Raw genomic sequence first — 23,860 nt, forward strand, 5'->3', positions numbered from 1 at the left:
AGACGAGGGTCCTATTATTGTAGCATACCTTTAATTGCCCTTTTTTACACTCTTGCCAATAGGGGGAGCTTTTTGGATTTGAGACGGTTAACACAGTTTTTTGACCTCCTATCTTGTATACATTTTACCTTTATTCTTTACCTCTTTTTTCTGGATAAGTTTGGATTTGGAAATGGATGATTGTCTCTGTACCGTCTTTGAGTTTTGAAGTGAATTGTTAAACTGTATTGAGTGGTCCAGTGGATTTTTTTGCGTGTGGATCAAGACAAAGGGGGTGATTAGAGCATCAAGCTATGGCTTCACTGATTGGAAACCTACACAGGGGCCACATTTAACATCAGCAAAACGATATCAGAACAACCTAGTCTCATTCCAAAGTCACTGAATAGTGACTTTGGCATAATACACCAATGAAAAAAGCCTCCCTTTCATGTTGGCATGGCACAGTGCCAGGTGCCATGAGCATGTAATAGCACCCGGCAGCATCAGGTGGAAACGCAGTCAATGTAAAATAAAGGGGGTAAAAGTCAGAGTAGGGTGGGCAGAAGGGGCAATGTATAGGTCCAATAATCACTGACTTTCACCTGGGAGACCGTTGTTACCACATGCTTTTGTTGCCTAAACCTAACCTCGTGCGTGTGTTGGCTGTGCGGAACCATGTGTGTTTGTTGTTGAAGGAAAAAAAACATCCATTTACAGTGTTGCACTGGCGTAGTACGGCCATTTTGAAAGAGACTTTATGTAAACTGTACATTTCCTGTAAAAATGGAATTTTCAAAAAGACACAATGCATGTAACAGACTCAAGTTACCACGGTGTACCAGAACATACACAACAGATGTACCCAGGGTAGCTTGCACATCATGTGTAGACCTGGAAAGTCCACGACCAAGAGACAACATGTGACGCGGCTGGAGTGAGAATGTGTTGATCAAAATATCTGTTTGCAAACTCTCACAACACATCTTGTATAGTATAAGTCTTTCTATCAGTCGTTTGACTCAGTGCTTCACAAACACATGCATTTTCACTAAAACATTACAATTTAAAACGTCAGTACAGTCTCATGGACACTGAGTAGCCTGGGCATGTCCATACCTCCTTGTTCTCAGTAATGTTTTAAAGCTCCACTCTTGCCTGCCTCGAGCACTTTATTCCTTAAAATCTCCCTCTCTGAATTATATTCACTGCAGTGCATGATAATGTCTTTGACATCTTCCTGGCTGTTACACCACTGACGTAGATTTGATTGACTTTTCTCATTTTATATATATAACGTGGACAAGAACTGACTTTTGAATATTTTAATAATGTCTCCCTTTACTGTCAGTATCCTATTACTTCTGCCACACGTTCATTATTGTTCTGATAAGTGACATCACCCCTCCCCTACCTATGCTACTTTTATCAATTTGTTGTCATTCATTTTGAGAGCCTTCTTTGCCAGTTTATCCGACTGTTCATTGCTGTTAACACCCCTGTGAGCTGGAACCCGACAAAATTGTACGTCTAAGCCCATCCTTGGTAACCTTGACAATAAAATGCACATTTTCATCATAAGATCCTCTTTTTGACTTGATGATAGACCTCTGAGAGCTGCTGAGTCTGAGCAAATAACTGTTCTCAATGGCTGTACTTGCTCTACCCACTGTAGGCCAAAATGATTGCGATTATTTCGAGAACACTGACAATTTATCAATTTCTGATATATATTAACATAAAATTCTGCAATGTATATATACCAGCTCACACATGCCCATCTCATCAGGATTCTTGGAAATTTGTATATCTATCCATTTTCATCCGCTTATCCGGGGCCGGGTCGTGGGGGCAGCAGACCAAGCAAAGCACCCCAGATGTCCCTCTCCCCAGCAACACTTTCCAGCTCCTCCTGGGGGACCCCAAGGCGTTCCCAGGCCAGATGAGATATATAATCCCTCCAGTGTATTCTGGGTCTGCCTCAGGGCCTCCTACCAGTGGGACGTGCCCAGAACACCTCCAATGGGAAGCACTCAGGAGGCATCCTGATCAGATGCCTGAAACACCTCAACTGACCCCTTTCGACGTGATGGAGCAGCGGCTCTACTCCGAGCTCCCGATGGTTCTCTGAGCTCCTTACCCTATCTCTAAGGCTGAGCCCAGCCAACACACGAAGGAAACACATTTCAGTTGCTTGTATCCGTGATCCACCCAGAGCTCATGACCACAGGGGAGGGTTGAGATGCGGACAGACCAGTAAATTGAAAGCTTCGCCTTCCAGCTCAGCTCTTTCTTTACCACAATGGTCTGGGGAAGCTGCATCAAACCGCTGATCCATGTCACGCTCCATTCTGCCCTCACTCATGAACAAGACCCCAAAATATTTGAACTCTCTTGCGCAAGGCAGTAACTCTCTTTTTTTTTAAACAAACCCAATATGCCACTGACAATTTTCCTCATCTAAGATGTAGTGTTAGTCCACTGGCCTCTCCTGGCAGAGCATTTACTGGGGTTGTTCTCGGAGCTCCTAAACACAGTCTTAATGCTCTGATTTGAACCCTGTCTCGTCTCTGCAAAGTTGTCTTACATCTGTTACCATACTATACTTTCATTATCCATAGGGGATCTTATCAGTGTCTGGTACATATTTTGTCAGTCATGTGCATTTGAACTCTGCTCAGGCAGAGTTCAAACGCACGCATGTCCTCAGGCACGCTCAGGGCACGCTTGTAGGCGGAAGTGTGTTATAGTGACTTGTCGCAAAATGCATGTGTTTGGGAAGAAGTGAGGATACAAATGAGAGTAGAATTAAACTGCTTGACTTGTGTGAGAGTTTATAAGCAGATGTTTTGATATAGTTTTGCTGCTGTTAAACGTGGTCCATGTTTATTTCAGTTCATGGAGAATTTTCGGCTTTTCTGGATTCTCCATTCACCATGGAGGCCTGCCAGTAAAACAGTTTTCTTCACGGAATCAAGGTGACAGGTGGTGAGTAAGTGATATTCAAATGGTGATTTTACAGAAGAAATATTCTTTTAATGGGGAAATAAAGAAACCACATGCAGGGCAATGGAAGATAGAAGGTGTACTGAAGTAGATAAATGTGGTGAGGATTTTCTTGTAGTACAATTGCTCACCATTTAAGCCAGTTCTGTGTGCTGTATTTCTATTGAATTGTGCACCAACAATAGTTGCCTGGCAGTATATAATAGCCTACTATCCTGAGGAAAATACAATACAAAGCATTAAAGGGTTGGTTGACCCAAATCACTCAGTGGCGTCCAGCCAAAGTGCAGAAAGTTTAGTTTTAATATTTTTAGAACTTTCTTAGTGACTTCTTCCATACCTGCAAAAAACAGGGATGATGAATCCTGTTACACAACTTACATTAGACACAGCATGAGTACAGTGAGATGGAAAAGAATTTCTATCCAGCTTTATGGAAGTCACATTGTAGTTGTACAAATCAAACATCCGTGTGTGTCTTGTGTCTGACTATGCCTCTGGTGTTTGGAGTTTCCAAGAACATACAAGTGCATTATAGAGCAATTCAAATTTATCAGACGTAAATGTCAAATGCTTCGGCTTTGGAATAGACTTGTGAAGATGGTCAGAGACTCACTAAAAAGATATTTAATAGGGACACCTCCAGCTGTCATCCCTGGGCTGATGAGTTAAAATCATTATTTTATTTGAACAATTTGTCATTTATTTTCCAGAACAGGTTATTTTGTGATATTCAGGAGCTTAGGAGTGGAATATTTTGCATGTTTAGAGGAAAATGACATGTTGCTATATGATATACACCAAAACTACAAACTCATTGTCTCATAAATAACAGCTACTGTGTAGAACTTTATGTGAAGCATAATCTAAACTGTCCTGTATATGAGGACACAAGATTACCTCTATTCATGTTGATTTTTTCTGGATGGATGAGCATGAAAAATTTGAATTTTGTTTCAGAAAGGGAATTTTTTTGTTGCTAAATTTCTTTGTCAGGCCTGGGATAGAAGGCAGAGTGTCCTGACTGAGCAGTTAAATAACATGTACTTTGGATTGTTACTGCACCGTCATTGTAATGGTGTCTTGTAAACCCATGAGAGTTGGACACATGTAAATGCGCATGACACACATTAAAAAAATCAATCAATCTGCAAATTCAAAGTTGAAAAAATAATTAAAATGACCACTAGGTCTGGTCAATTTTATACATTTAACAGTCTGTAATGATGTATGTGACAAATGCTCCCGCTATCAGCACCCAGATGACTGCCACTGATTGATGTGTAACACTAGAGACCGCCAGTGAGCCACGTTACGCGCATGGCTCTGGGCGAACGTGAATGGTGAGTAAATGTGCCTTATCGACTGTATGGGCCTATTGGCTGTGATGGTATGATGGTCATAATGAAAGCACACAGGCAGCTCGTGACACTGACACTGACAAAAAGCCCGATAGAGACTCAACACGTGAGCGAGAGATGAAACGTGTAGGTCACAACTTCGGCGGATTGTGCGTAAAAATGCATCTCTGTGCGCAGAGACTGACACGTGAATTCATTTGATTATTGATTCCACAGTGAAATAAGCGGTATGAGTATGACTGATGATCAGGGCTGATTGTGGGAAACATAATTCATGTCAGCTCTGGTGACAATAGCAGCAATTTCTCTATACTTCTGCTTCCACCTGCGCTCTTCATGTCACAGAGCAGCGACAGGCTTCTGTACTATACTGTACACAGATCAATAGATCCGGCTGTCTGTCATAATTGTCACTAATATTAAAATGGGTGGCTGCTTTAAGCCTGAGAGATGTATTTTATTACCACGGGCGTTTTTGTAAACATGAGCGATAATGGCCTGTATAAAAATACGAATTGTGTATATCCCAATTTATTTCTGTTCAATTGTCACCATGAGCTGCTCGTCATGTGCAGTTTTGGAGTGAAAGTGTGTGCAAAATGTCTCTCTGGAGCCTCTGATGAAACGGTCAACAACACTGAGGGCGCACGGATTCCTCGCCTCAGCTGAGTAGACGACCTCCTACCGACTTACTTCACGTCACCCCGCCCGTCTGCCTGCCGTCTCCTCCCTAAAACCTTCGCTGCGACCATCCCTTTGAGCGACTCTGGGCTGAGGGGGGAAAAAGAGACTGAGAGAGACAGAGGGAGAAAGTGTGTGTGTGTAAGAGAGAGCACAAAATACACGCAGACTCCCCAACATCACCTAGACTACCTGCTCCATCCAGCACAACAAGGAGGAGGAGGAGGACGCAGAAGTGCAGGCGCGTCCATGCGTGCCAGCCGAACAAGACAATAAGCGGGCAAACAGGAACCACAGATCCAAAATTGGAATAAGAGTTTATCTTGAGAACTCTTTGGGAAAAAGAGCACAGCTTTGCTACAAGAACAAAGACAGCCTAAATGAGTACATGGTAAGAAGAGTCATGCATCTCAACAGAGAAGAAGATAACAGCAAAGGTGAGCAAAAGATTTCAGCGGCCATCGGTGGATGGTTTTAATCCAGACTCTCTGTATAGTTCAAAGCTCTCGCGTTGGTTGCCAGATGCCCTTGAGTGTGTCATGTTGATGTCAAGTAATGATGCTGGGGGTCATTCCAACAAGCTGATGGTAACTGCTGCTGTGGTGGTTTTGTTATTGCCTGTCTGCCTTTCACCAAAAAAGCCTTGCATGGCAGCGAGATGGGCTGTTGCATATACACCCCAAGGTGGCAATGTGGGGACTGTCTGTGGGAGACAGCCACTTGAGCGCTTGTTGTGCCCGATTCGGTCGTTTTCGCATGAGGTGACCTGAGCGTAAATGCACAAGGTCATCCCTTCTCGGTCATACTGATGAGCAACGTGCCGTGTTGGTGTAGCCGCGAGGTGCGTGTGTTTGTACTGTTGTCTGTAATTGAGTCGCCACGGATGTGTGTCCTCCGTTGTGGTCGGAGGGGAGAATTAGAGAGCAGACGGTGTGTAATGACACGAACCCCTCCATCAGGATAAGTAATGATGGAGTAAATAGCTCCTGATGCTTCTGCCAGAGCCATGCAGGGTATTTTTACTCCCAATCTTTGAACTGAGGTCGAGGTCACTGACTAACACCTGATGCTGAAGGAGATTTGCCTCTGACTGTCTGTCGACATGACGCAGCTTGTGTCTTATTATGCATTGTTAAATAAACACCAATAGGACTTGTGTTGTGTCCACCACACCCACATGGAGTAAGTTCAGCATCATGTTATGTACAGTGTGACTGACACATGCATAACCTGGAGACTTGTGTCAGATTCACCAATTATTGCATGTAATGTTAAAAAAAGCTCTCCAACTATGCAAATGTAAAATAAATGAGATGCCAGCAGTGCAGCTCTGAGCAGAACCCCATGCTTTTAAAGTTAAAAACACTATACCACGCTGTAAGTGTTAGAAATCTCTCTATAAACTCACATCTGAGCAGCATGCTGATAATGATGTAATATTGCTGGCGAGGGAATACAACATTTCATTTTTTTTATGTGCAGCTGTCAAGCTTTATGGCCGGCTAATATCTTTGTTTTCACCAGCTGTAAAGCATGCTGTTTAGTGAGGAGTTCCCCATGCGGCGAGTGGCGCTCTGCACAGTGGCACTCTGCGTCGTCCCTCATCCAAAATGTCTTACGACCTCATTGCCAGATATGGTTTCACCGGGGACCAAAGATGAGTCACCATCTGCAACTAGAAGTGATTTCATGATTACATGACAGGTGTGTGTTTGTGCGTGTGTCGGTGAGACAGGGAGGGAGTGTGAGCGTCTGAAAGTGAGAGGGAATGTGTGAGAGGGAGAGAGGTGTGCAAGTCAGAAGGCACTGATGAAAAGGTGAATATAACAGCAGAGCACAGCCAAGCTGAAGCACAGGCTTTTATATTTTAAAAATACTGATGTAAAAGTTTTCTCTAAGTGCAGCTGAAGCAACTTTTTACACATGAAAAAGTAATAACAGTGACAACATTGCTGCTACTATGGATAATAATAACAATAATTACACAGATAGACTGATAGAATATGTCATTAATCACAACGGGAAATTGTAGCATTACAGTAGCCAACAATAATTATGATAATAGAAATTCCGGGAAACATCTCCTCATTAAGTTGATTCAATTAAATATCTCCCCAGCGGGTTAAAAAAGTAGAGCGAAAACATGCATCTCAATGAAGTATACAGTAAATAATTAAAGTGCATAATACTAAAAAGTGCTGAAGTTAACATTTTTTAGCTTTACAAATGTTCACATTAGCACACTGTGGTAAACCCTTTCTTCCAATTAGACATGTTCCATCAAGTCGCCTAAATATCTTCCATAAAAGTGACATGATGATGAAACAAAAACAAACAGTAATCATAAAAAACTTTAAGCTGAGCTGAGATTTTATGCGTCTTTAAACTGTAAATCTGTAACTCTGACAAACAGCTGTTTGAACAGTGTAACTTATCATGTGTGACACATTAAAGATGCCTGAAGTTCTTCACTGCTCTGTAAGGCTATAGCCTGTTTTACCACTTAAACCCTCAACCCAGACAGATGGTGTTTCGCGCTCACAGGCTGTCTGCTGTGTCAGACTGAATCAGATCAATAACTCACATTCATTATCAAAAAATGTATATCCCCAGCCGCGAGCTTTAATTGTCATGTTGCGTTAGATTAGGACAGTCTAGACCAGTGGTTCCCAACCTTTGTCCTTAAGGGCCCCTTTTCTGTCATTGAGTAAAGTGACGACTGCGGACTAAGTGACATATTGTATGGTTAATTCATATTTTGTTCAATGCATAACAATAACAGTGCAGAGCAACTAATTAACTGTACAATTAATCCAGATAATGACTGCAACAACTACAGGAAGTTTGTGTAAAATGAGCGATTAGATGAATTTCGAGCAGATCACATTTTTTATTCATTATTTTAGGAACTTTTTTAAACAATTCTCTGTTTGTTTTATGCATTTTTTTAACAATCAAAGTCAATACGCTTCTTTTTTTGACAGATTTCATGTTTTCCTCTTCCTGACACTTGGCCGCTGTGCTATTAGCTCTTTGGTTGCTTTAACTCTTAACTTTTCTAGTGCAGGATGAGGCTATTTAGCAGAGAGTGAAGGCTCTGTGACTAAGGCTTGTGTTCAGGTCTTCACTGTGCCCTCATCCTGTATCTTGAGTAATAAACTAAATTTTAGAAAATAATTTCATTTAGTTTTCTTCACAGAAATGAGTAAAACACAGTGGTTAGCATTGTTGCTTCAAAGCCTGAGGGTTCCTGGTTTGAATCCCTGGGTGGGAGTACCCCTCTGTGTGGAGTTTGCATGTCTCCCCGTGTCAGCGTGGGTTTTCTCCGGGTACTCCGGCTCCCTCCCACGTCAAAGACACGCAGGTTAATTGATGACTTTAAATTGGCCGTAGGTGTGAATGTGAGTGTGAATGGTTGTCTGTCTCTATTTGTCTGGTGACCTGTCCTGCCTCTCGCCCAGTGTCAGCTGGGATAGGTTCCAGCACACCCGCAATCCCTAACAGGATAAACAGTTACGGAAAATGAATGAATGAATGAACTGAGATGTAGGCCTACTGTATATTTTTTTGTTGAACAATTTTCTTACATCCCTTAAAATCAAGAAGGCCTCAAGACCACCATGAAGCTTCGGCGCTGCCTAGTGGGGGTTTGGAACCCCCAGGTTGGGAACCAGTGGTTAAGACGATGCAGAAATCCATTTAAAAAACAATCTATTTCAAGCTTAATGTAAGGAAAGAATAAAGTTTTCATTTGCTGAAACATTCATACTTATGTTAAAAACAAGAGTGATGGGGCACCCTGGGATCTCACTGGGTGGGCGTGTGCCATTAAAGCTAAGTCTTTACTGCAGCGGCCCAGGGTTTGAGTTGCTGCATGTCATCCCCTCCCTTATCCCTGCCTCTCCCACTATTACAATAAAGCAAAAATGTCATGGAAAACAGAAAGATGTGTTATTCAAACATGAAGAAATACTTCACCCCCCAAAATGACCACTTGTATATCAATTACTCACCCCACGCTACCTTGAATCCAGAAAGTAAAGCTTTTTCTCACATGCCTCCACGGTGGATGATGGATCCAAAAGCGGAGAAAAATCTTGATGAATTGAGTCTTGAGTCCACATTTAACAACAGAAAAACTATATCAAAACATCTGTTTGCAAACTCTCACACAACTCATGCAGTATATCCAAGTCTTATTTATCCACTCTAATGCTCAGCACTTCCCAAACAGGCAGCCCTTTCCAACAGGAAACTGAATTGAAAGTGAAATGTATCTATGCTAACTTTGATTCATCAAGCATTTTCTCAGTTTGAGGATCCTTTGTTCACCACTGAGTCAAGTTTTCTTCATGAATTCAGCCTAACACAGTGAGTAATTAATACACAAGTGGTTATTCTGAGCGTGAAAATCAGTGTGTTTGTGTAGATTTTAGCCGGTGAGTAAAATCTTGATTCTTTTCGCACCTTTTGTCTCTGGAAATACCAAAGAGCTTTAGTTTTGCTTGAGCCTTACTTGGTTGGATGTTGTTAGTCATCATTTGCTTTGACACCATGTTTCCCTCAATGCTTCCGCTCATGCAGCAGAATCAGTTTCCTGGGGCATCTCTGTACTGTACATCGGGTGACACATGATGTTGTGACAAGCATTATTGCCTCACAGCACAAACAAAGATGCACAGATTATACTTTTTCTCTCCTGGTATCGATTCTGATAGCTCAACTCTGGATATCTGCTCATTCAGAGTACCAGTTTATGCTTTGTTTTTTTTTTTTACAAATTTAAAGGAACTGTTCACCCCAAAATGAAAAATATATATTTTTCTTCTTTCCTGTAGTGCAAGTCATCAATCTAGATTGGTGTGAGGTTGTGAGTTGCTGAGTGTTGGAGATATCGGCCATAGAGATGTCTCTAATATAATGGAACTAGATGGTGCTCGACTTGTGGTGGTCAAAGTGCCAAAAACTACATTTGAAAAACTCAACAGTAGTGTCTTTTTCCAGACTTCAGTACCTGGTTACTATAGATAATCCACAGACCTTGTTGTGAGTAGTTTCAAGAACTAGTTTCTTTCTACCGAACTACACCCACAAAACATATATATAACTTGCCAAATGATATTTGTATCTCCTCATGGACTGCTCATAACAAGGTCTGTGGATTATTTTGAGTGACTAGTCATGTGTCATGATTTCTGGAAAAATACATTGATATTGTGTTTTTCAAGTGTATTTTTGGCGCCTTGAGCACCACAAGCTGAGCACCGTCTGGTTCCAGTATATTTAAAGCCCAGTACAGACCAAAGATTCGCGATGAGAGGAATTGAAACAGGCATCTACTGTACTTGCAATGTGCCGTTCTGCAGCGTTCTTAAACCCTGCCCGTTCACACCAATGCAACTACATGAGATGGTGTATCATCTCTATGCAACTGTCTGTACTTCTGTTCTGATTTCCAGCTTTTCAGGCATATTTTGTGGCTGAATATAATTTGTAGCTTCTTAAAATGTGAATGAGGATAGTGATAGTGAGATACTGGCTACAGCTGCATTTGTAGTAGTGATGAAACAGTGAAAACAGAAACGGATCGAGCATCAGATGGACTGTATGGACACATACAGTGAGCAGCAGCAGCGACCCACTGTCCGACACCGGCACACTGAGGACAGAAACAGAGGGCTCAGCAGGTACAGAGCACCTGCCGCAGCAGGCGAACACGCCGTCTGTGGTCATTTTGACTCGACTAGTGGACTTCACTACAAGCCGACTGGCCGTAAAAAACAGGTGACGAGCTTTACGTTCGAAAACCAGCCGCTGGCAATTTGACCAGCTGAGTCGCAGGTGATACCATCAGTCGGCTTGAGTCAAGCTCAGACGGCCAGCTCACACCGCTGCAACTTTTCTCTGCAACGTTTTAAAATGGTTTAATCTTGTCACTAATCTCTGCTCTGAACTGGGCTTAATAGAAGGCAGACATCTCTACGGCTGATATCTCAGACACTTGGCAACTCACACCAAAACAACTGAGATTAAGAAACAGCACTACAGTGAAGAGGAAAAAGATGTATTTTTAATTTGGAAGTGAACTGGCCCTTTAAAATGCGCTGTGTGGAATTTTAAAGTAACATGTCTCTAAAAACTGAGTCTCCATGACTGAATCAATGTAACCGATGGCGAAAATGCACAATTATACAATTGCACTGATCTTAACGTGGGTCGAATGTGCAGTTTAGTTTAACTGGTGGTTGTGAATTGCAGCAGGTGTAAATGTGAGTAAATGGTTGTCTGTCTGCAAGTGTTAACTCAGTGACAGACTGACAGCCTGTTCAAATTTGATCCTGCTTCTTGCCCACTGTGAGCTGTGAGAGGCTCTTAACCCCCGTTGCTACCCTGCACAGGATAAACAGGTCAGAAGGTGGAGGGATTTCTGAAAAGTTTTTCCCTTTTTAGCCAGTGGCAATTTAGCTTTTCTGTATGTGTGGATCGGATATGGGTTCTCACCTTGACGTCATATCTGGAGCTGCCACGTAATGAATCATAAAAAGACAGTAAATGTAACTGTTGGCAGCTCTTGATGGTGTAATTATTTATTCTAGTGTTCCTGGCCTCATTTGTGTTAGTGTCAGTGAATTGGTTTAAATGTTGATGCCACAGTGCTGCAATGTTAGCTTTGTGGTTTCTGAATAGCTCATTCATCAGGCTGTCCAAATCTACGTAGTAAGAGTAGACTACACAACCTGCAATCTAAAGGGTGTTATTATGTATTTCTTTAGAGGAGCACAGTCAATTGTATCTCTGCGAAAAATGTGTGATGAATGAGAGGAAGGACCGCATTGTGGAGCACAAGCAGAGAAACTCTCCAAAGCAGCGCAGGTGTAAATGTCAGGTGTCAAGTAGGCCTCAATGCAAGGTGCAGCAGGGAATCATTATTAATCCAGCACGTGAACAGTCAGAGATAATTGCTTAATATTAGTAGCATTCAGATTCAGAGGGAAACGTTTAATTATGTTATGGTTCAAAACTAATGGGCTGGAATCTTATTAGTGGTTTGAGACAAGCTGCGAGAAAGGAAAGAGAGACAGAGCAGTAATTAATAAAATCTGAAACAAAGGTATTTATATTCCCTGTTTAACTCTGAGCCACAATGTTAGGAAGCAAGCCACTTAGATTTACGAACTCAAGGGACGAGACGCTGGGGCCATGAAAGGGGAAATATTGCTCTGTTCTACTTAGCCGCACACATATTTGCAACCAAAGAGGGATATGATAGGCGATCACATCTAAATGATAGCTGAATAGAAAAGTCAGGGGGGGGGCAAAAAAGACAGTGTGTTACTGAGAGCAAAATGGGTGTGTGTGTGGCGAGCAGGCTGAATGAATACATTCTTTAGTTTCAGTTAACTGTCAGAACGATTTCCCTCATGGTGTACAATCTGAAATGAAAGAATCAACAAAAACAATTCTCTGATGAAGACATCATGTCGAAACACGTCAGCAGATTTTGTCGATCCACTGAGTTTTGAATAAAATTGCCAAAAATGTGGTGTTTTTTGTCACTGTGGGAATGCCTTTTTTTCAGACAAGTCATTTCTCCAAATTAAATGACAAAATACTTTGTTTGTCCATGCCTTCAAGAACGACACGTACAGCTCCTCGGGGTTTCCCCTGGAACACTTGTTTGGCCTGATGGCAAATATCTTCCCGCCTCAGGCCTGCGACAGACTAACGGCTGCATTGAGGTAGGACCCTGCAGTTTCTGTGATAATGAAATCACGGACACAGGGCTATTAAATGAAAGAACGTGGACCATGCCGAATTAAAAATCTTTTAATTTTCAATTAAATTTGTTTCTTTGTTTTAGTTTTGGTCAAGGTAAAATAAGTTTTTAATGTATCGGAGTAGCATTTGATCTCATTTATTTGCATATGGAGTATGATGCAGAGGGTTTATTTACGAGTGCTTCAAAAGGGGACTAGGGTGGTGGAGATGGGAATGGGTGGGTAAAAAGCTATTACTGGCCTTGGTGTTTCTACTGGACAGAATCCAGCTGTCATAAGGGACAACGCAGCACGTTGCTGAAGACAAAATGTGATGGAGAGATCTCATTGCAGCCTTATGTCCCACAGCAGGTGAAGAGTAGTAAGTAATCAAGTGATTAATGTTGTAGAGATGACTTGAGCTGTTGTGGAGGTTTGATTGATCAGTTATTGTGTGTGAACACTCTCACCAGCCAATGTAAAGGTAAAAGCCAACCCCAGATTCACTGTTGTTTGGAGTTTTGCTCGTTATATACGCATGTTTTCGACGCTGTGTCTCTTGGGTGCATGCTGCTAATGGTCTGACACCTGGGCCTTTTTATAAAGCTCAGCCTCACCTGAGTGTTGCAGGGGTACACGCCCATAAATATCCCAAACATATAAATTAGTGAATACATTGTTTTTATTAAAATCCTGCATAGTATTTCTTTTAACGTAACATGAATGTTATCGTATGCACACTCACTGTAAATCCAGATGTCAGTTGACTTGTTAACTAGTGTTACCTGCAATTTTACTCTCTGGTAATGTTAACATTAGTGTTGTATTGGCAAGCTTATTAAGTGACTTGGGTTGAGGCTGCTGTCGGCTGGAATTGCGGAATTTGGAATTAGTAGTACTGTAGTTTAAAAAACATCTTAAAGGTACATTTAAAAAATCCTCAATGCTCAGGCCTAGCAGGGGGTCAACTTACCCCCCAAATTCCACCAGATGCATGTGGGTTGCATCTGCGCTCCGGAATGTCAGCAGAGCCGATACATTTCAATTCTAGTCAATGTGTGTGCGTCCATCAGCTGCGGCGCTGCGGCGGTCCAGAGCCCTCCGCAACAGATACGTAGGACTTCTATTTTTGCCGGACGCCGGAGCACAGCACAGTGATTCAGCACATAGCAGATCATGTGGGGCAGGAAGTCGTGCACAGAAATAAAATAAAACATCTGGTTAATTTTCAAAATAAAACACACAGTGTTCACGGCGGATCATATTTCCCTGCACTACACCTTGAAAACGTCATAATGGGCGGAGGCAGGCCTGAAGTCAACAGGTCAGAGGTTTTCAGACGTCATTTCACCCTGTTGACACCATGGACGAGGAGATGTTAATCATGGAGGTGCACTGAGATGTCTTCATACTACTCCACTGGTTTTGTGGTTCTGTTTATAGAAACTACATCTTGTTATATCGCGTGATTATGTGTGAATTCGCGAGACCTCGTGGGTCCTCGTGTCTCCCGCTGTCCTGCAGAGCTGCACCGCTCCGCTCAGCAAATGCAGCCGCTGGGTGTTGATGAACGGCGGTGCACGCAGCCGATAACCAGCACAGCCGTTCCGCAACGGACACGCATCCAGTGGAATTCCGGTGTTAGGCCTTAGGTGTGCCGCCAGGCTTGCAATACACAGGTGAAAACCCTGGTTTCTGATCTGATGCCACTATCAGCAGGATAACTTGATTTGTCTGTGCCTCCCAAAACTGTTGCATATCTAAATCTGTTTCATGATGTGACAATGCTATGGTTATGGTTTGGATAGGTTAAGGCAGAAAAGGTTAGGTTTGGGGAGAGATCATGGTTTGGGTTCCAATGACTGTTACGCTAAGGTTAGGGGGCGGGACCTATGTCATTGTTGTTACAATAAACACAGGTTAGGTTATGGAACAATGGTCCCCTCCAAAGAAAAATGGCCGTAAAGAGTAACCTAACACCCCCTGAAAATCTTGTCTTTGCTAACCTCCAATGGTTTAACTTCTCACCTTGTTGCAGTGATGCACAGGTGTACTCCATGGATGTATAAAGAGAACTGGATACAGTATTGCAGGCGGGACCCCATTCATTCCTTTGAAAGTTGCTCAGTGGCACATGAAGTCATATTCATTCAAACGCCACATAAAAAAAATTACCCGGATGATCAGTACTGCTTCTGCACCTTGTGATTAGAGCAGGTGCACAAGAAGAAAAATTCTTTCTGGACCACAGGGCATCACTTGAAGGTGTAATTACACTGTTTTGCCACTACGAAAATGGGCTCCAAAGCACAGTGTATACTCTCTGGGGCCCAGTGGCATCACCATTGGGTGTGGTTACAGGTCAACAGAGCAGAACTCCTGATCACACCCACCAGTGATCCCACATAAAGTCTGAGGTGAACCATGCTTGAAACATTTAATCAGAGAGGGCAGCAACAGTTAGCTTTCAGTCTGGTGTTACATTACTGTTTAATAGCATTTGGTGATATTGCATAATTAAAATAAAGGAGGCTGTGCATGCAATTTAAAGGAAGTCAAGATGAAAATAAAGCTGTTTGTAGCTGTCAATGAAAAAAGAGAAAGCTTTTCACAAAAGTCTAAAAAAAAAAAAGGGCTCTATTTTGCAGGCACTTTTGAGACAGTCCCTAACTTCAGGTTGTGTGTTAACCGTCATGTGAAGAGGATAAATATTAGAGTGCATTCAAATAATGTATTAGTCTGAATCTCAATCATGAACCTGTTTTGACAAATTAAGACTCACTGAAAAATGTACTGTATATTTGTGTATTGTGTGTGAGTGGTGTGTGGTTACACATGCCTGTGCTCTTACATAACTCTGTTGCAGCAACCCGTCCATGCTAAAGAAAGCATCCTAATTGTTCTCAACATTCGCCAGGCTTCTGTCTCTCCTCTCACTTGACCCTGTTTACCGTCGTGTCTGGGTTTTACTTTGTGCCTCGCAATCATTGATAAGTAGTAACACATGAAGCAAAGCAGACGGCCAGAGATGGCGGAGAAGAGATTCTGGAATCTGGATGCATCAAGAAAGTAGCCTACCACTGTACCAACAGTGTGGGTTGAAAATGTTACTGGCAGATATAGGGGGCTGGTGGAGAAAGACAGAAATAGATAATTGGAGACAGAGGCAGAGAGAGAGAGGCTGTCTAGATTTTTGAGAGAAAATCTGTGTTATGCCTCCCAGTAGTGAGTACTTGTGAAGAGGAAGCAAAAGAGAGAAAGAGACATACACTGTGCCTTTTAATCAGTGGACTCATTGAAGCAACACTGTTCTCTAGACACTGTACACAGAGACAGTAAAGAGGGGAGAGATGCAGGAAAGAAAAAGAAGAAGCTGGATTTGGCTTTTTCTTTTTTGATACTGATTTAACTTTACAGATTTGGAGAAAGATGCTCTCCAAGCTCTTCTGTTTGCGAAAATGCTGACGACAATAACGGTGCATTAAAGTGTCTTCAAAAAGAGTTTGTTCAACTAAATATAATCAGTGTGATGTCTCCCTAAGACACGTGGGGTGAGACAGAAGGATGCCTCTGTATAAAATTAACATACATGATAGAATAATTTGAGCACTGACTCTACAGTGAGGAGAGTGTTGAATCTTCACATGCACACACTTTATTTCTGTCTGCACTGATTAAGACAAACTGTTAAAATGCACTGAGATACTTTTTATGTGGTTGTTACCTTTAGTGTAATTTTTATTTACTCCTCATTCTGGAGTAGCCGCTCTCTGCTGTGCCTTTCCGCTGCTAGTTCCCACCTCTTTCCTGGAGAGTGTGTAGACGGCCATATGTCACATGTGTTGCTAGGCACCTCTTGTCAGTTGTCAGCAATGAGGTTATGATGCATGCAGAGGTACAGATTATCACGACCAGATTCCAACCCACCTCAGTGCAGGTGCCCTAACCAAACAGCAGGAGTCACTTGTTGTTGTGTGACCTTCAAGCAGGAGACCGAAGTTCATGTTCTGGCACCGGCGTGCAATGAATATTTGCCTTTTTATTAACCTTAACTACAATCTGTTCTAACCTACATGTTTAATGTCAGATTCAGACTATACAATATTGACCCGGTAAAGGCTTGACTCACCAGACATTTGGCATCAGGGCTGAAAGTGGGTGTTGGATACAATGGCATCGTTTTGGATCCCGGGACTTTCTTCCCAGTGACAACACACAGGCCGTGAAAGATGGCATGCTATAATTGGTTGGGGTTGTAGTCTGTCATGCCTATCCGCCTAGTTATGGCAAAAATGTACGTGTTTATAATTGCCTAATCTGTATGGCCCTTTGATGGTATTGATATAGATATTGATATTTATTTTGGACCTGTAAAGAAAAAAAGACATGAACATACAAACAATTAGACAGACAGAACATAAGTAGTATTTACAGATAATGAGAAGCAATTGTTAGTATATAGGTCGTTTGATTTACACATTCGAAAAGGTGGTAAACAGTTAATATTCAAAGATTCAGCCAGAGCAGTTGAGGGAGCCATCACGGGTGAGACGGCATAGCGCTGCAAAATGTGTTTGGTTTAATGAATGGCATTGATTTTTAAGGATTCGATATTTTCTAAAAGGTTTGGTGAGTTTTATGCATGTTTGAAATCCTGAGGGGTTTGGTTCAGTAAGGTCCTATCTTTGCACTTTTTGTGACATTTTTTCTTAATTGTTAAATCATAGACCTACATAAATGCACATAATTATAGGCTCAGAATCACAGACAATGCTGGAGAAAGCTGTGAAACAAAGGTGCAACAACACAGAAGCAGCATACTAACTCTGACGAATGTAAAATTTTGTATTTAGATTTCTTAGATTTAAATATATTTTCACAATCTGTTAGTCATGTCTCAGCATTTGCAAAATGTGTCTCCTGCTCTTTACCCATCCTATACACTACACAACAAAAGGATATCTAAAAACCCAAAACTGAAAACCAAATACCTACCCAAGGATAAATATCCTAGTAGTAAAGTAGTGTAGTGGTTAGGGCACTCGTCATGCGGAAGGTCCTGGGTTCAAATCCTCCTCATCGACGTCAGCAAAGGCATGCGGTCTCAAGAGGTTCCCACCGCTGAATCAAACAGGATCAGATTCCTTAAGGAGGCTTCAGGATAAGAAAGTGGAACCTGAGCCAAGTCCTCAACAAGAGCGCGTCTCAAGTCTGCTGTGGACGGGAGGTTACAGATGTAAAAAGCAGATGCAGAGTATTAGGGTCAAGCTCTACAAATCTGACAGTGACCATTTTAAAGGTCCAATGTGTAGGATTTAGGGGGATATATTGGCAGAATTGGAATGTAACATCTATAACTATGTTTTAACTAGTGTATAATCACCTGAAAATAAGAATTGTTGTGTTTTCATTACCTTAGAATGAGCCGTTTATATCTGTGTACGTACAGAGCGGGTCCTCTTCCACAGAGTCCGCCATGTTTTCTCTAAAATAGCCATGAATGGACAAACAAAACACTGACTCTAGACAGAGCCAATGGTGTTTTCATGTTTGCTACTGGAGTTCTTCCACAGCCTTGGCACACAGGAGAAGTTGGTTGCAATCTGCGACCTCACCTCTAAATGCGACTACATCCTACACACTAGACCTTTAAAAGACAAAAATCTTTCCCTGACCTTAACCATACTGTAGCTGCTGTGCACAGACATTGTAGAAACTGACACCTTTTAAAACATTGGAATTGGATGTGAAAAACATCCGCTGTCATTAACAGTGATGTGGGTGTTTGTCCCGTCTAGTATTGATATTCCTGTCTGGCGATAGGGTTGCAAAAACATGACTGGCGGACACTTCCAGTTCAAGTACTTGGTGCACAATAGCTTTTCCTCTTGGCCTCTGTGTCACCCGGGCACCCATCATGCTCCTCTAACAGCTGAGTGAACAGTGAGGCTTCTTGGATAAGGTCACACTTCTCACAGGCCCTCTGGTTTGCACTATCCGAAAACCTACATCCTGCAGCAACAAACTTAAAGTGCTGATTACTCTATCTTTGGTAGATACGTAGGAGAGGATAGACGGATATGTTTTGGGACTCCTGTCTCAAGCCATGGTGGCCTTGTGAGACTCTGAAAGGCTCTCAGGATGAGTAAGGCGGAGGGCTATTTGTGGTTTGTACTCCTGCCCAGATTGGAGGCTTGAGAGAGGGGAGCACTGTTGCATCAAGAATAAGAGTGCAACTTGGCTCTCCCCTGTATTATTGAACAGGACACGAAAATTAATTGTTTGAGTGGAGGATTAATGGCAGGCTGTAATAATGGATGGATGGATGGATGGATGGATGGATGGATGACAAGGAATAGGAAATAACCCAGATACAAGATGTGTGCACCCCACCTAGGCTGAGAGAGGAGAACAGGATATTATAAGAACAGATAGCAGCAGTCTAGCCAGGAACAGATGGTGAGACAGAGCTACACACAGACAGGATCTTCCTGCCAATACAGTGAATAGAGTCAGTATGTACATGCACAGCCACATATTAACAGTATTGGACTTGTAAATGTCTTGATGAGGGAGCGTCATCGACCTCAAAAGGCTACGTTTCTGTTGCTCTCACACCCCCAACCAGTCATTTCCTCTCTCCCTTTTAATTCTGTTTTCCTCTTCTTTTGAGTTCTCTGTTACTGTACCAGTCCTCATCCTCTTCCACCAACTCTCTCCATCCACCATCCAGTTTTTCTTCATTGTGTCACTTTGAAATGCTATGATAATGCACTTGAATACTGATGCCTGAGTGATGCACTGCACTTTCATTTGATCCAGTTTTGGATTCCTGTTCCCGGCAAAACATTTATGTCCGACTAGTAAATTATTCATTACAGGTAGTAGAGAGGCAATATAATTAAATAAGCTAATGCAAAGAAGCTCTCAGGGACTATTAAATGTAGCACGAATGTTTAGTTGGCAGTTAATTAGGTTTATACTTTGTCTGATGCGCATCAGACATCCTAACCAAAGCGTCACCCGGGGGGGTAGAGCAGGCGCCGGCTTGCGTCCAGGTAGCATGTGGAGTCCTGAGAGCCGCAGAAGCCTGTCATACTCAGGAGATGTGGACCCTGCAGGTATGAATGGATTACTGAATGGGCTCGCCGGACTCAGGCCCAGGGGCCAAAGTGTCAGCAGCCCCCCTGACCTTTACTCATATATGTCACTTAAATTAAGACATACAGACCAGAGAGAGATGTAAACCACAAAGAAATGCAAAGGAACAGAGAGACCCAAAAGGACCACAAAAAATAGACACAAATATACCTAAAAGAGACACAATACAACCACAAAGAGGTGCCAAAGAGATACAGAATGACTACAAAAATAGCCACAAAATTACCCAAAGAGACAAAAAATGACCAAAAAAGGCACTAACTAACTCAAAGGGACACAAAGTCATCTCAGAGAAACACAACACTACCACAAAGAGTTGCAAAGAAACTATAAAGACACAACCAAAAAATACACAAATACACCTCAAAGAAACACAAAGTCACCTCAAAGAGACACAATGCAGCCATACGGATATGCAAAGGAACAATAAAGACACACAGGACGACCACAAAAAGTCACAAAACAACCAAGAAAGACAAAAAATATACCTCAAGAAGACACACAATTACCTCAAAGAAACAAAAATGACCAAAAAAGGCACAAATATACAAAAAAGGACACAAAATGATGACAAAAAGAGATGCAAAGGAACTACAAAGGGACACATAAGATCTCTGAAGAGACAAAACAACCAAAAAAGACACAAGTATACCTCAAAGAGACACCAAATGACCACAAAGGGATGCAAAGGAACTACAAAGAGACAAAACAACCAAAGAAGACACAAGTATACCTCAAAGAGACACCAAATGACCACAAAGTGATGCAAAGGAACTACAAAGAGACAAAAAACTACCAAAAGAAGACACAAAAATACCTCAAAGAAACATTAAATGACCCCAAAGAGATGCAAAGGAACTACAGGGACAGAAAATGTCTACAAAAAGTTACTAACTATCAAGAAAGGCACAAATATACCTCCAAAGAGACACAAAACAACCAAAGACAGGCACAAATATACCTCAAAGAGACACAAAACAACCAAAGAAAGGCACAAATACACAAAAAAGAGACGCAAAATGAGTCCAAAGGGGCACAGAACAACCACAAAGAGATGTAAAGGAACTACAAAGTGACACAAAAGACTATGAAAAGACAAAACATCCAAAAGTGACACAAATATACCTTAAAGAGACACAAAACAACCACAAGGGCACAAAAACTTCCCATAAAGAGAAACAAAACCACCAAAAAATGTGGAACAACTACAAAGAGACACAAAACCATCACAAAGTCTGTGTGACACTGGGGCCCATTGTCTCATAATCCAGCCATGCCTGTTGCGACAGCTGGTGTGTGTACCTGCTATACCCCACCTTGATGGACACACACTTACCACACCGCTAGCTCTGAGACAAATTTCAATGTTTCACTTTTCTTGCAAACTTCCACTCATGTTCTGAAGAGACTCCGTAGGTATTCGCTTTTAAAAGATGTACAATGGATGACTGACAAGTATTCTCCTCGACTGAAACATCAGCGTTAACCTTTCTTGCACCTGACTGGATAAGTGTAGCACTAGCTGGGCCGTCGAAGGTCTTTGCCTCCTCGGGGCAGCTGTCCTGGGAGCGATGTCTTACATTATTCACCAGAACCGGTTTCTATTAAATCCGAGGTGAGATACAGGTCATGCGGTTGCAGAAACATGCTTGATTAGCTGCAGTATGAGGATATTGAGAGTCAAGACAAGTCAGATCGTCACTTAAATCACTCCCTGTAATTTACTGTTTGATCTGGCCTCCAGCTACAAGGGTCAGCGAGGTCCCAGTCCATGTTTTTCAGACTAACATTGTAAACATACAGTGTGTTTGTAAAGCTCACAGCTTTAATTCTCTGTTTACATCATCAGTCAATCCATTGCTTATTTTCTTGATGAATAGATTTACTGTTTAGTTTATAAAGTGTAATGACAAATGCCCACCACCAGTTCCCAAAGCCCTGTCAAGTGTACCATGAGAAATGTATTGATACAATAATCTTAAGGTGAATTTTGTGTGTGGGAATTTTCCTTTGTTTTCTATCAGCAAGCATGTCATAAACCAGAGAGGACCCACACGTAGACTCACAGGGCAGAGCAGGAGTAAGACAAAAACTGAGGCTTTACTGAAGTTTTCAGACAGGGCAAAAGTACAGACAGTTCCAGGAGTCAAAACCAAAAATCAAGATCATCAGGCAGAGGTACAGAGGCATCAGACAAAGGTTTAAATCAGGTAAGCAGGCATGGGTCAAAATCCAAAAAGGCAATACAAAGTAGGCAGAAGCACAAACTGTACGATCTGGCAACAAGAAAAGCAAACTGATTGGTATCTGTACTGAAAGGTGAACCAGCAGAAGAGCAACAGGTATGTGGTAGACTGGGCAGACAGGTCACTGATAGGCATGGGGAGTACTAATAGGTGTGGACGACGGGAAAAGCCGGCAGGTGCTGACTGGAGAATGGGCAGAGGGGTGGGGTCCATGTCATTGGTCCGACAGCCCATTGGTCCGACATCCCATTAGTTCGACGGTCCGCGGTGCTGAAGGGCTCCCGGCGGGCGTATTTCTACCTTGATGGTGCGCCGTTACCGGCTCTGGGTCAACTGGGAAAGAATTGAGGCGAAGCAGGCTCACGGCTTATGTGTTTGTCACTTTCTTTTTCATTTTAACCCACACCATGATCTTTTCCTGACCCTAACCAAGTGGTTTTTGTGCCTAAACCTAACCAGACCTTAACCACAGGGCGTCATGATGATCTCAGAACGGACTTCGGAACAATGAGTTTAATATGGTCGGAACAATGGGATGTCGGACCAATGGGCTGTCGGACCAATGGGCAGTTCCCAGAGGGGGTGTGTGCAGGTGGGGTTAAGAGGAGTAGGAAGCTCCAGCAGAGCCCATGAAGAAACAAATACAAATAAACACTACGGAGCTGAAATTAACATAACCATCTTTATTTAACTCTCATTTTTTCACACAGGCAATTTATTGAAATCCCTGCAGTTGTGATCTTGACCTGTCTTGAAATAAAGTCCTCTTTGTCTGAGACCAAGACAAGACTGAATAAAAATGTGGTTGAGTCCGACACCAATCTTGAGTACTATGGCACTGGTTTCCAATAGTATAAATAAATCATATAAAAGCAGCAAATGCTCAAATTTCAGGAGCTGGAGAAAATGTAATCAGAGAATATTTGGTATTTTAAGATGTGTTGGCGGCATGGCTCCAGGGATGGTAATGTTTATCTACTGGCAATGTTGCTCGATTTGGGCAGGTAAAACAGTGTTTCGGGTGGGTTGTGATAATTTTGTCTAGCTGTTCTGCCATTTGGGTTGTTTCCACCGATGAACATTTCGGCTATATTCCAGTAAATCAGCCTCTCTGCTCATTTGAGTTGTGTGAGACTGAAATGTCTCACCAGCACTTTGTGTTCAGTGCTAATTAGGAAGCATTAACATGCTGCGACGCTATACTAAGATGGTGAACACGGTAAATATAATACCTGCTTAACATCAGCATGTTAGCATTATAGCAGGCTAAAGTTAGCATTCATCCCAAAGCATCATTATGCCTGAGTGCAGCCTCACAGAGCTGACAGCATGGCTGAAGTCTTGATAAATGACTTAAATGACAAATGATTATCAACATTTTCACCAATTAATTTTTGCTGATTGACTAATTGTCTGCTCAGCTGAGGCGGCTGAAGAATGCAAATGCCTTCCCCGCTGTCTCAGACAGACACACGATGCCTGACCTGACAATCCACGCTTTGTCTGAGAATTTGAGCTACTTCCCCCCCATCAACCTTCAGCTGCCAGTTTCACTCTGCTCTGAGGCCTGGCACATCCCGACTTTTGTCTGTCCCCCAGTGATGAAAGCATCGGTCTGCATTGCTGGATGAGGTGGCTTGCCTTGGACGGAGGCCCCCGAGGATGATGT

General features: G+C 42.3%; 1 protein-coding gene across 3 annotated transcripts in view; it reads left to right on the forward strand.

The window, feature by feature from the left end:
* The first annotated feature begins 5,108 nt into the window (after positions 1 to 5,108).
* syt7b (synaptotagmin VIIb) overlaps positions 5,109 to 23,860 on the forward strand; it is a 158,536-nt gene continuing 139,784 nt past the window's right edge. Inside the window, exon 1 of one of the 3 annotated variants that reach the window (XM_033628611.2) lies at positions 5,109 to 5,464. In XM_033628611.2, coding sequence (XP_033484502.2) covers positions 5,416 to 5,464 — 49 coding nt within the window. In that variant the 5' untranslated portion in view covers positions 5,109 to 5,415. The remainder of the gene's footprint in view (positions 5,465 to 23,860) is intronic. The other 2 variants (XM_078175317.1, XM_078175312.1) reach the window with 2 other exon arrangements.

This window comes from Epinephelus lanceolatus, chromosome 2 (genome assembly GCF_041903045.1).
Source record: "Epinephelus lanceolatus isolate andai-2023 chromosome 2, ASM4190304v1, whole genome shotgun sequence".
In the NCBI taxonomy this organism is placed as follows: Eukaryota; Metazoa; Chordata; class Actinopteri; order Perciformes; family Serranidae; genus Epinephelus; species Epinephelus lanceolatus.